This window comes from Panulirus ornatus, chromosome 5 (genome assembly GCF_036320965.1).
Source record: "Panulirus ornatus isolate Po-2019 chromosome 5, ASM3632096v1, whole genome shotgun sequence".
Lineage (NCBI taxonomy): Eukaryota > Metazoa > Arthropoda > Malacostraca > Decapoda > Palinuridae > Panulirus > Panulirus ornatus.
In genome coordinates, this window is record NC_092228.1 from 46374295 (window position 1) to 46388449 (window position 14155).

General features: G+C 47.2%; 1 protein-coding gene across 1 annotated transcript in view; it reads left to right on the forward strand.

The window, feature by feature from the left end:
• Positions 1-14155, forward strand: part of Sur (Sulfonylurea receptor) — a 218284-nt gene that overhangs the window by 201008 nt on the left and 3121 nt on the right. The window contains 2 exon segments of the mRNA XM_071662189.1: positions 6674-6777; positions 13120-13316. Coding sequence (XP_071518290.1) covers positions 6674-6777; positions 13120-13316 — 301 coding nt within the window.

Sequence of the window (14155 nt, forward strand, 5' to 3'; positions counted from 1 at the left end):
CATGGGTGTGGTTTGTTACTCTTAGGATCTTTTCTATACCTTTTTGGTCTTTCTGTTACCCATGGGTGCATTCTGTTATTCTTAGGGCATTTTCTATTCCTTTTTGGTCTCTTCTGTTACCCATGGGTGTATTCTGCCACTCTTAGTTCCTTTTCCATTCCTTTTGTAGTGCCTTTTCCATTCCTTTTTTATCTTTTCTGTTACCCATGGGTGTAATTTGTTACTCTTAGTGCCTTTTCCATTCCTTATTTATCTTTTATGTTACCCATGGGTGTTATCTGTTACTTTTAGGGTCTCTTCCATTCCTTTTTTGGTCTTTTGTATTATCCATGGCTGTATTATGTTACTCTTAGGGCCTTTTCCAATCTTTTTATCTTTTCTGCTACCTGTGAGTGTATTCTGTTACTCATAGATTCTTTTCTATTCCATTTTGGTCTTTTCTGCTACCCGTGTGTTTATTCTCTTACTCGTAGGGTCTTTTATTCTCCTTTTTGATCTTTTCTTTTACCCACTGGTGTATTTTGTTATTCTTAGGGTGTTTTCCATTCCTTTTTTGGTCTTTTCTGTTACCCATGGGTTTATTCTTGTAATCTTAAGGTGTTTTTTTCCTTTTTGTTCGTTTCTGTTACCAGTGGGTGTGTTTTGTTACTCTTAGCATCTTTTCCATTCCTTTTTAGTCTGTTTTGTTATCCATGATTGTATTCTGTTACTCATAAGGTCTTTTCCATTCCTTTTTGGTGTTTTCTGTTACTCATGGGTGTATTCTGTTACTTTTAGGGTCTTTTCCTTTTTGTTTTTTTCTGTTGCCCATGGGTGTATTCTGCTACTCTTAGGGTCTTTTCTATTCCTTTTTGGTCTTTTCAGTTACCCAAGGGTATAATCTGTTACTTGTAGGGCTGTTTCCATTCCTTTTTGATCTTTTCTGTTACCCAGGGGTGCATTCTGTTACTCATAGGGCCCATTTTTATGTTTTGTGTTACCCATGGGTGTATTCTGTAATTCTTAGGGTCTTCTCCATTCGTTTTTGATCTTTTCTGTTACCCTTGGGTGTATTCTTTCATTCTTAGGGCCTTTTCCTTTCATTTTTTATCTTTTCTGTTACCCATTATGTATTCCGTTAATCTTACGGCCTTTTCTATTTCTTTTTTATCTTTTCTGATACCCAAGGGTATATTCTTTTTCTCTTAGGGCCTTTTCCATTCCTTCTTTATCTTTTCTGTTACCCATGGGTATAATGTTTTAATCTTAGGGCCTTTTCCATTACTTTTGGCCTTTTTTGTTACCCATGGGTATATTTTGTTACTCCTAGGGCCTAGGGCCTTTTCTATTTATTTTTGGTCTTTTCTGTTACCTAAGGGTGTATTCTGTTACTCTTAGGGTCTTTTCCATTCCTTTTTGGTCTTTTTGTTACCCTTTGGGTGTATTATATTACTCTTAGGGTCTTTTCCATTCCTTTATGGTCTTTACTGTTGCCCATGGGTGTATTCTGTTACCCTTAAGGCCTTTTCCATTCCTTTTTGATCTCTTCTGTTACCCATGTTTTCTATTTTGTTACTCTTAGAGTCGTATACATTCCTTTTTGGTCTTTTCTGTTACTCTTAGGGCCTTTTCCATTCCTTTTTGATCTTTCCTGTTATTCTTGGGTGTATTTTGTTACTCTTAGGGCCTTTTTCATTCCTTTTTGATCTTTTCTTTTACCCATGGGTGTATACCGTTACTCTTGTTCTGAGTCTTTTCCATTCCTTTTTGATCTTTTCTGTTGCCCCGTTAGTGTATTCTGTTAATCTTAGGGTCTTTTCCATTCCTTTCTGGTCTTTTTTGTTACCCATGGGTGTATTCTTTTACTCTTTGGGTCATTTCTATTCCTTTTTGGTCCTTTCTGTTACCCATTGGTGTAGTCAGTTACCCTTAGGGCCTTTTTTATTCTTTTTTGGTCTTTTCTGTTATCCAAGTGTGTGTTATATTACTCTTAGGGCCTTTTCCATTCCTTTTTGATTTTCTCTGTTACCCATGGGTGTATTCGGTTACCCTTAGGGCCTTTCCCATTCCTTTTTTATCTTTTCTGTTACCCCTGGGTGCATTCTGTTATTGGTAGGGTCTTTTCCATTCCTTTTTGATCTTTTCTGTTACCCATGGGTGTATTCTGTTGCTCTTAGGGCCTTTTCCATTTTTTTCATCTTTTCTGTTACCCATTGATGTATTCTGTTACTCTTAGGACCTTTTGCATTCTTTTTGATCTTTTCTGTTACCCATGGGTGTATTTTGTTACTTTCAGGGCCTTTTCCATTCCTTTTTGATCTTGTCTTTTACCCATGGGTGTATACTGTTACTCTTAGAGTCTTTTCCATTCCTTTTTGATCTTTTCTTTTGCTCCTGGGTGTATTCTGTTACTCTTAGGGTCTTTTCCATTTCTTTTTGGTCTTTTTTGTCACCCATGGGTGTATTCCTTTACTCTTAGGGTCTTTTCTATTCTTTTTTGGTCTTTTCTGTTACCCATTGGTGTACTCTGTTACTCTTAGGGCCTTTTTTATTCCTTTTTGGTCTTTTCTGTTACCCAAGTGTGTATTCTGTTACTCTTCAGTCCTTTTCCATTCCTTTTTGATCTTTTCCGTTACCCATGGCTGTATTCTGTTACCCTTAGGGCCTTTCCCATTCCTTTTTGATCTTTTCTGTTACCCCTAGGTGTATTCTGTTACTTTTAGGGTCTTTTCCATTCCTTTTTGATCTTTTCAGTTACCCATGGGTCTATTCTATTAATTGTAGGGTCTTTTCCATTTTTTTTTATCTTTTCTGTTACCCGTGGGTGTATTCTGTTACTCTTAGGACCTTTTCCATTCCTTTTTGATCTTTTCTCTTACCCCTGGGTGTATTCTGTTACTCTTAGGGCCTTTTCCATTCCTTTTTCATCTTTTCTGTTACCCATTGGTTTATCTTGTTACTCTTAGGGCCTTTTCCATTCTTTATTTATCTTTTCTGTTACTCCTGGGTGTATTCTGTTACTCTTAGGGCCTTTTCCATTCTTTTTTGATATTTTCCGTTACCCATGGGTGTATTCTGTTACTCTTAGGACCTTTTCCATTCCTTTTTGATCTTTTCTGTTTCCCATGGGTGTGTTCTGTTACTCTTAGGGCCTTTTTCATTCCTTTTTGATCTTTTCTGTTACCCATGGGTTTATTTTGTTACTCTTAGTTGTTTTTCCATTCCTTTTTGATTTTTATGTTACCCATGGGTGTATTCTGTTACTCTTGGGGTTTTTCCATTCTTTATTATCTTTTCTGTTGCCCTTGGGTGTATTCTGTTATTCTTCGGGTCTTTTCCATTCCTTTTTGGTCTTTAGTGTTACCCCTGGGTGTATTCTGTTACTTTTACGGTCTATTCCATTCCTTTTTGATCTTTTCTGCTACCCATGCCTGTATTCTGTTACTCTTAAGGCTTTTTCCATTTCTTTTTGATATTTTCTGTTACCCATGGGTGTATTCTGTTACTCTTAGGGCCTTTTCCATTCCTTTTTGTTATTTTTCGTTGCCCATGGGTGTATAATGTTACTCTTAGGGCCTTTTCCATTCTTTTTTGATTGCCTTTGTTGCCCATGAGTGTAATCCGTTACTCTTAGGACCTTTTTCATTCCTTTTTGATCTTTTCCGTTACCCATGGGTGTATTCTATTACTTTTAGGGCCTTTTTCATTCCTTTTTTATCTTTTCTGTTACTCATGGGTGTATTAAGTTACTCTTAGGGCCTTTTCCATTCCTTTTTTGATCTTTTCTTTTACCCATGGTTGTATTCTCTTACTCTTAGGGCCTTTTCCATTCTTTTATGGTCTTTTGTGTTACCCATGGGTGTATAATGTTACTCTTAGGGCCTCTTCCATTCTTTTTTTATCTTTTTTGTTACCCATGAATGTATTCCGTTACTCTTAGGACCTTTTCCTTTCCTTTTTGATCTTTTCTGTTACCCATGGGTGGTATTCTGTTACTCTCAGGGCCTTTTCCATTCCTTTTTGATCTTTTCTGTTACCCATGGGTTTATTTTGTTACTCTTAGTGTTTTTTTCATTCCTTTTTGATTTTTATTTTCCCCTGGGTGTATTCTGTTACTCTTAGGATCTTTTCCATTCCTTTTTTATCTTTTCTGTTGCCCTTGGGTGTATTCTGTTATTCTTAGGATCTTTTTCATTCCTTTTTGGTCTTTATTGTTACCCATGGGTGTATTTTGTTATTTTTCAGGTCTATTCCATTCCTTTTTGTCTTTTCTGTTACCCATGGCTGCATTATGTTACTCTTAAGGCTTTTTCCATTCCTTTTTGATCTTTTCTGTTACCCATAGGTGTATTCTGTTACTCTTAGGGCCTTTTCCATTCCTTTTTGCTGTTTTTTGTTGCCCATGGGTGTATTCTGTTATTCTTAGTGCCTTTTCCATTCCTTTTTGATCTTTTATGTTACCCATGAGTGTATTCTCTTACTTTTAGGGCCTTTTTCATTCCTTTTTGATCTTTTTTGTAACATATGGGTGTATTTTTTTACTCTTAAGGCCTTTTCCATTTCTTTTTTATCTTTTCTATTACCAATGGGTGTATTCTGTTACTCTTAGGGTCTCTTCCATTCCTTTTTGATCTTTTTTGTTACCCATGGGTGTATTCTGTTACTCTTAGGGTCTTTCCCATTCCTTTTTGATCTTTTCTTTTTCCCATTAGTGTATTCTGTTACTCTTAGGGCCTTTTCCATTCCTTTTTGATCTTGTCTCTTACCCATGAGTGTATTCTGTTACTCTTAGGGCCTTTTCATTTCCAGTTTGATCTTTTCTGTCACCCATGGGTGTATTCTGTTACTCTTAGGGCCTTTTCCATTCCTTTTTGATCTCCTATGTTACCCATGGGTGTATTCTGTTACTCTTAGGGTCTTTTCCATTCCTTTCTAATTTTTCCTGTTGCCCATGGGTGTATTCAGTTACTCTTAAGGTCTTTTTCATTCCTTTTTTGTCTTTTCTGTTACACAAGGGTGCATTCTGTAACTCTTAGGGTATTTTTTATTCCTTTTTTGGTCTTATCTGTTACCCATGGGTGTATTCTCTTACCCTTAGGGTCTTTTCTATTCCTTTTTGATTGTTCCTTTTGCCCATGGGTGTATTCTCTTACTCTTAGGGTCTTTTCTATTCCTTTTTGGTCATTTTTGTGTGTTATCTTACTCATAGGCCCCTTTCCATTCCTTTTTGATCTTTTCTGTTAAACATGAGTGTATTCTGTTACTCCTAGAGCCTTTTCCATTCCTTTTTTTATCTTTTCCGTTACCCATTGGTGTATTCTATTACTCTTAAGGTCTTTTCCATTCCTTTTTCATCTTTTCTGTTACCCATAAATGTTTTCTGTTAATCTTAGGGCCTTTTCCATTCCTTTTTTATATTTTCTGTTACCCATGGGTGTATTCTGTTACTCGTAGTGCCTTTTCCATTTCTTTTTGATCTTTTCTTTTACCCATGAGTGTATTCCTTTACTCTTAGGCTTTTTTCCATTCCTTTTTTATCTTTTCTGATACCCATGAGTGTATTCTGTTACTTTTAGGGCCTTTTCCATTCCTTTTTGATCTTTTCTGTTACCCATGAGTGTATTCTGTTACACTTAGGTCCTTTTCCATTCATTTTTGATCTTTTTTCTAACCCATGAGTGTATTCTGTTACTCTTAGGGCCTTTTCCATTCCTAATTGATCTTTTCTGTTACCTATGAGTGTATTCTGTTACTTTTAGGACCTTTTCCATTCCTTTTTGGTGTTTTCTGCTACCCATCGGTGTATTCTGTTACTCTTAGGACCAATTCCATTCCTTTTTGGTGTTTTCTGTTACCATGAGTGTATTCTGTTACTCCTAGGACCTTTTCCATTCCTTTTTGGTCTTTTCTGTTACCCATGGGTGTAGTCTGTTACTCTTTGGTCTATACTGTTACCCCTTTGAATCCCTTCTATTACCACCTGGTTCTTTTCTGTTGCAGTCCAGAGTTTATGTTGCCTCTTGGTCGACTTTCTGTTTCCACTTAGGTTAAACCTCAACCGTTTTAACTTCCAGTCAAACCCCTGTCAAATCCCTGTCAAACCCTGCCACTGTCAACCCCTATCCTTTGAATACCATGTTACCCACTGTCAAGAGCCTGCCAATGCCCTTTTCAACCCCTGTCAACCCCCATCAACACCCTGTCAGCCCCTCTCAATCCTTATGAACCACTCTCAACTCCTTATGAAAACCTATGAATCCCTTTCAACCCCTGTCAAGGGCCTCTCAACACCTGTCAAGGGCCTCTCAACACCTGTCAAGGGCCTGTCAAACCCTATCAATCCCTTTCAAGCCCTGCCAAGGGCGTGTTTCTCTCAAGGGCTATCCAAACCCTATCGATCCCTGTCTTCTCTCTGGCAAGGTGCTGTCTAGGGACTGTCAGCCCGTGTCAAGGACCTGTCAAACCTTATCAATCCCTGTCAACCCGTCAAGGACCAATCAACCCCTGCCAAGGGTCTGTCCAACCCTATCAGTCCCTGTTAACTCCTGCCTAGAGGCCTGTCACCCCCCTGTCAAGACCCTGTCAATTCTGTCAAAGACTTGTGAGCCCCTGTCAAGAGCCTGTCACCCCCCTGTCAAGGCCCTATCAACTGTCAAAGCTTGTTAACCCCTGTCAAGAGCCTGTCTCCTGGCAGGTTCAACCTGGACCCGCTCGGTCAGCGACCTGACGACCATCTCTGGCGAGCACTGGAGGTAGCGCACCTCAAGACCTTCATCTCCTCCTTGCCAGCTGGATTAGGTAAGTCCTCACTCCTGCCACGCCTCACACCTCACCGCCTTCCACCTCACAGCTTCCACCTTCTACCTCACGCCTTCCACCTCACACCTCCCTGCCTTCCACCTCCCACCTCACCGCCTCCCACCTCCCACCTCATCACCTTCCACCTCACACCTCCTCCATGCCAGCTGGATTAGGTAAGTCCTCACACCTCACACCTCCCACCTCATCGCCTTCCACCTCCCACCTCCCTGCCTCCTATCTCACAGCTTCCACCTCCCATCTCCCCGCCTTCCACCTCACAGCTTCCACCTCCCACGCTCCCACCTCCTACCTTATATCTCACACCTCCCACCTCCCAGCTTCCACCTCCCACCTGTCCGCCTCACACCTCCCACCTCACCGCCTTCCACCTCACAGCTTCCACCTCCCACCTCCTATCCCACCCGCCTTCCACCTCCCACCTAACCGCTCCCACCTCCCATCTCCCAGCTAACCGCTTCCAGCTCCCACCTCCCTGCTTAACTCTCCCACCTCCTAGCTAACCACTTGCAGCCTCTTGCTCAACGCTCCCAGCTCCCCATTTAATACTCCCAGCTCCCTGCTTAATACTCCCAGCTCCCCAGTTAATGCTCCCAGCTCCCCGCTTAATGCTCCCAGCTCCCTGCTTAATGCTCCCAGCTCCCCGCTTAATACTCCCAGCTCCCCGCTTAATACTCCCAGCTCCCCACTTAATGCTCCCAGCTCCCCGCTTAATGCTCCCAGCTCCCTGCTTAATGCTCCCAGCTCCCCGCTTAATACTCCCAGCTCCCCGCTTAATACTCCCAGCTCCCCACTTAACGCTCCCAGCTCCCCGCTTAATGCTCCCAGCTCCCCGCTTAATGCTCCCAGCTCCCTGCTTAATGCTCCCAGCTCCCCGCTTAACACTCCCAGCTCCCCGCTTAATACTCCCAGCTCCCCACTTAACGCTCCCAGCTCCCCACTTAACGCTCCCAGCTCCCCGCTTAACACTCCCAGCTCCCCGCTTAATACTCCCAGCTCCCCGCTTAATACTCCCAGCTCCCCACTTAACGCTCCCAGCTCCCCACTTAACGCTCCCAGCTCCCTGCTTAATGCTCCCAGCTCCCCGCTTAACACTCCCAGCTCCCCGCTTAATACTCCCAGCTCCCCGCTTAATACTCCCAGCTCCCCACTTAACGCTCCCAGCTCCCCGCTTAACACTCCCAGCTCCCCGCTTAATACTCCCAGCTCCCCGCTTAATGCTCCCAGCTCCCCGCTTAATGCTCCCAGCTCCCCGCTTAATGCTCCCAGCTCCCCGCTTAATGCTCCCAGCTCCCAATTAATGCTCCCAGCTCCCCAATTAATGCTCCCAGCTCCCGCTTAATGCTCCCAGCTCCCCAATTAATGCTCCCAGCTCCCCAATTAATGCTCCCAGCTCCCCAATTAATGCTCCCAGCTCCCCAATTAATGCTCCCAGCTCCCCAATTAATGCTCCCAGCTCCCCAATTAATGCTCCCAGCTCCCCGCTTAATGCTCCCAGCTCCCCGCTTAATGCTCCCAGCTCCCCAATTAATGCTCCCAGCTCCCCAATTAATGCTCCCAGCTCCCCAATTAATGCTCCCAGCTCCCCAATTAATGCTCCCAGCTCCCCAATTAATGCTCCCAGCTCCCCGCTTAATGCTCCCAGCTCCCCAATTAATGCTCCCAGCTCCCCAATTAATGCTCCCAGCTCCCCGCTTAACGCTCCCAGCTCCCCAATTAATGCTCCCAGCTCCCCGCTTAACACTCCCAGCTCCGCAATTAATGCTCCCAGCTCCCCAATTAACGCTCCCAGCTCCCCGCTTAACGCTCCCAGCTCCCCGCTTAACACTCCCAGCTCCCCAATTAATGCTCCCAGCTCCCCAATTAATGCTCCCAGCTCCCCAATTAATGCTCCCAGCTCCCCAATTAACGCTCCCAGCTCCCCAATTAATGCTCCCAGCTCCCCGCTTAACGCTCCCAGCTCCCCAATTAATGCTCCCAGCTCCCCAATTAATGCTCCCAGCTCCCCGCTTAACGCTCCCAGCTCCCCGCTTAACGCTCCCAGCTCCCCGCTTAACGCTCCCAGCTCCCCGCTTAACGCTCCCAGCTCCCCAATTAACACTCCCAGCTCCCCAATTAACACTCCCAGCTCCCCAATTAATGCTCCCAGCTCCCCGCTTAATGCTCCCAGCTCCCCGCTTAACACTCCCAGCTCCCCAATTAACACTCCCAGCTCCCCGCTTAATGCTCCCAGCTCCCCGCTTAACACTCCCAGCTCCCCGCTTAATGCTCCCAGCTCCCCGCTTAATGCTCCCAGCTCCCCGCTTAACACTCCCAGCTCCCCGCTTAATGCTCCCAGCTCCCCGCTTAATGCTCCCAGCTCCCCGCTTAACACTCCCAGCTCCCCGCTTAACACTCCCAGCTCCCCGCTTAATGCTCCCAGCTCCCCGCTTAATGCTCCCAGCTCCCCGCTTAACACTCCCAGCTCCCCGCTTAATGCTCCCAGCTCCCCGCTTAATGCTCCCAGCTCCCCGCTTAACACTCCCAGCTCCCCGCTTAATGCTCCCAGCTCCCCGCTTAACACTCCCAGCTCCCCGCTTAATGCTCCCAGCTCCCCGCTTAATGCTCCCAGCTCCCCGCTTAACACTCCCAGCTCCCCGCTTAATGCTCCCAGCTCCCCGCTTAACACTCCCAGCTCCCCAATTAACGCTCCCAGCTCCCCGCTTAACACTCCCAGCTCCCCGCTTAATGCTCCCAGCTCCCCGCTTAACACTCCCAGCTCCCCGCTTAATGCTCCCAGCTCCCCGCTTAATGCTCCCAGCTCCCCGCTTAACACTCCCAGCTCCCCGCTTAACACTCCCAGCTCCCCGCTTAATGCTCCCAGCTCCCCGCTTAATGCTCCCAGCTCCCCGCTTAATGCTCCCAGCTCCCCGCTTAACACTCCCAGCTCCCCGCTTAATGCTCCCAGCTCCCCGCTTAATGCTCCCAGCTCCCCGCTTAACACTCCCAGCTCCCCGCTTAATGCTCCCAGCTCCCCGCTTAACACTCCCAGCTCCCCGCTTAATGCTCCCAGCTCCCCGCTTAATGCTCCCAGCTCCCCGCTTAACACTCCCAGCTCCCCGCTTAATGCTCCCAGCTCCCCGCTTAACACTCCCAGCTCCCCGCTTAACACTCCCAGCTCCCCGCTTAATGCTCCCAGCTCCCTGCTTAATGCTCCCAGCTCCCCGCTTAACACTCCCAGCTCCCCGCTTAATGCTCCCAGCTCCCCGCTTAACACTCCCAGCTCCCCAATTAACGCTCCCAGCTCCCCGCTTAACACTCCCAGCTCCCCGCTTAATGCTCCCAGCTCCCCGCTTAATGCTCCCAGCTCCCCAATTAACGCTCCCAGCTCCCCGCTTAACTCTCCCAGCTCCCCGCTTAACACTCCCAGCTCCCCGCTTAATGCTCCCAGCTCCCCGCTTAATGCTCCCAGCTCCCCAATTAACGCTCCCAGCTCCCCGCTTAACACTCCCAGCTCCCCGCTTAACACTCCCAGCTCCCCGCTTAATGCTCCCAGCTCCCCGCTTAATGCTCCCAGCTCCCCGCTTAATGCTCCCAGCTCCCCGCTTAACGCTCCCAGCTCCCCGCTTAATGCTCCCAGCTCCCCGCTTAATGCTCCCAGCTCCCCGCTTAACACTCCCAGCTCCCCGCTTAATGCTCCCAGCTCCCCGCTTAATGCTCCCAGCTCCCCGCTTAACGCTCCCAGCTCCCCGCTTAATGCTCCCAGCTCCCCGCTTAACGCTCCCAGCTCCCCGCTTAACGCTCCCAGCTCCCCGCTTAACGCTCCCAGCTCCCCGCTTAACACTCCCAGCTCCCCGCTTAACACTCCCAGCTCCCCGCTTAATGCTCCCAGCTCCCCGCTTAACACTCCCAGCTCCCCAATTAATGCTCCCAGCTCCCCGCTTAATGCTCCCAGCTCCCCGCTTAACACTCCCAGCTCCCCGCTTAACGCTCCCAGCTCCCCAATTAATGCTCCCAGCTCCCCGCTTAATGCTCCCAGCTCCCCAATTAATGCTCCCAGCTCCCCGCTTAATGCTCCCAGCTCCCCGCTTAACACTCCCAGCTCCCCGCTTAATGCTCCCAGCTCCCCAATTAATGCTCCCAGCTCCCCGCTTAACGCTCCCAGCTCCCCGCTTAACACTCCCAGCTCCCCGCTTAACGCTCCCAGCTCCCCGCTTAACACTCCCAGCTCCCCGCTTAATGCTCCCAGCTCCCCGCTTAATGCTCCCAGCTCCCGCTTAACACTCCCAGCTCCCGCTTAATGCTCCCAGCTCCCCAATTAATGCTCCCAGCTCCCCGCTTAACGCTCCCTAGCTCCCGCCCGCTTAACACTCCCAGCTCCCCGCTTAATGCTCCCAGCTCCCCGCTTAACACTCCCAGCTCCCCGCTTAATGCTCCCAGCTCCCCGCTTAATGCTCCCAGCTCCCCGCTTAACACTCCCAGCTCCCCGCTTAATGCTCCCAGCTCCCCGCTTAACACTCCCAGCTCCCCGCTTAACGCTCCCAGCTCCCCGCTTAACGCTCCCAGCTCCCCGCTTAACACTCCCAGCTCCCCGCTTAATGCTCCCAGCTCCCCAATTAATGCTCCCAGCTCCCCGCTTAACGCTCCCAGCTCCCCGCTTAACACTCCCAGCTCCCCGCTTAATGCTCCCAGCTCCCTAATTAATGCTCCCAGCTCCCCGCTTAATGCTCCCAGCTCCCCGCTTAACACTCCCAGCTCCCCGCTTAATGCTCCCAGCTCCCTAATTAATGCTCCCAGCTCCCCGCTTAATGCTCCCAGCTCCCCGCTTAACACTCCCAGCTCCCCGCTTAATGCTCCCAGCTCCCCAATTAATGCTCCCAGCTCCCCGCTTAATGCTCCCAGCTCCCCGCTTAATGCTCCCAGCTCCCCGCTTAATGCTCCCAGCTCCCCAATTAATGCTCCCAGCTCCCCAATTAATGCTCCCAGCTCCCCAATTAATGCTCCCAGCTCCCCAATTAATGCTCCCAGCTCCCCAATTAACGCTCTCAGCTCCCCGTTTAATCCTCCCAGCTTCCCGCTTTACGGTCCGCTTTCACTTGCCCAACGCTTCAGTTCACCTGGGTTTACTTGGCTGTACACTCTGGCTTACCTGGGTTTACACCCAAGTTTACCATGGCTTACGGATGGTTTACAATCCAACTCAGGTGTGTTGGTACTCACGTTTACCTGGGTTTACGTGGACCTCCATTCAAGTTTACCTGCCTGCCCCCTACAGTTCACTTAGGTTTACCTGGGTTTACGTGGACCTCCATTCAAGTTTACCTGCCTGCCCCCTACAGTTCACTCTGGTTTACCTGGGTTTACGTGGACCTCCATTCAAGTTTACCTGCCTGCCCCCTACAGTTCACTTAGGTTTACCTGGGTTTACGTGGACCTCCATTCAAGTTTACCCGCCTGCCCCCTACAGTTCACTCTGGTTTACCTGGGTTTACGTGGACCTCCATTCAAGTTTACCTGGGTTTACGTGGACCTCCATTCAAGTTTACCTGCCTGCCCCCTACAGTTCACTTAGGTTTACCTGGGTTTACGTGGACCTCCATTCAAGTTTACCCGCCTGCCCCCTACAGTTCACTCTGGTTTACCTGGGTTTACGTGGACCTCCATTCAAGTTTACCTGCCTGCCCCCTACAGTTCACTCTGGTTTACCTGGGTTTACGTGGACCTCCATTCAAGTTTACCTGCCTGCACCCTACAGTTCACTTAGGTTTACCTGGGTTTATGTGGACCTCCATTCAAGTTTACCTGCCTGCACCCTACAGTTCACTTAGGTTTACCTGGGTTTACACCGCAGTTTCCCTAATTACATCGCTGGGTTTACACCGCAGTTTCCCTAATTACATCGCTGGGTTTACACCGCAGTTTCCCTAAGTTTACTCATCAATGTAGGAAACCTGAATTTCTATTTTTTGAAGCAGAATTGAGTGAAAAGGGGAAATGATGAATGCATAAGAAAATGGACTACGAGGGAGATTAAATACACATCTGAGATCCTTGGGCGATTGTAGAGGCGAGGGTCACCGGTGGGAAGGTAGAGTAGGAAGGTGAGAGGAAGGAAGGGAATCGCCTAGTTTGCCTGTTAACGGGAAAGCTAATCCAGGTATGACAACGGTCCATCCTCGTATAAATTGCACCACGCAAAAAACAGTCGGAAGCAGCGGCAGCGAATCGCACAGCTCCAGGAGAGAGAGACACACACACACACACACACCAACCATCAATGTCAACATAGACATTTCCTACGCATTTGATTTTGAATTAGAACATTTGTTTGTGTCTTTGCAGACAGCGAGGTCAGTGAGGGAGGTCGGAGCCTGAGCGCTGGCCAGCGACAGCTGTTCTGTGTGGCGCGCGCCGTCTTACGACGCTCCTCCCTCCTCATCCTGGACGAGGCCACATCAGCCCTGGACACAGCCACGGAGGCCTCCCTCCGCCACGCCCTCCACGCCTTCTTCGCTCACGCCACCGTCATCACCATAGCTGTGGGTCCCCTGTCCTATCCTCCTCGTCTGTTCCCGGCGCTACCTCGCTGACGCGGGACGCGACGATCGAGAGAGAGAGAGAGAGAGAGAGAGAGAGAGAGAGAGAGAGAGAGAGCGTGTGAGTGTATGTCTGCGTGTGTGTGTGTGTTTATATATATATATATATATATATATATATATATATATATATATATATATATATATATATATATATATATATATTCCTACGAGTCCACGGGAAAAATGAAACACGATAAGTTGCCTAGTGCACTTTCGTGTAATAATCACATTATCAGGGGAGACACAAGACAGAAATATAACAGTCAGTTGATATACAACGAAGAGACGAAGCTAGGACGCCATTTTACAAATTTGGATAAAATTTGTAAAATGATAAGTTTATGATACGCTCGTTATCTGTCTTGGACAATCATACGCTCGTTATCTGTCTTGGACAATCACATGTCTACCAAATGTCGTCCTAGCTTCGTCTCTTAGTTGTGTATCAAGTGACTGTTATATTTCTCTCTTGTGTCTCCTCTGATGATGTGATTATGACATGAAAGTGCACTTGGCAACTTGTTGTGTTTCATTTTGCCCCGTGGACTCATAGGAATATCTTGATCACGCGCAAAACTGTGATCCTTTCCAATATATATATATATATATATATATATATATATATATATATATATATATATATATATATAGGGAATGTATATGAACTTCAAGCATGGTAAAAAGGGTTCAGTGATGTGTATGGGGTGGTATGTGTATGCTCTTTACATTAATGTATAAAATGGGGTATTATGTGTATGCTCATTACATTAATGTATAAA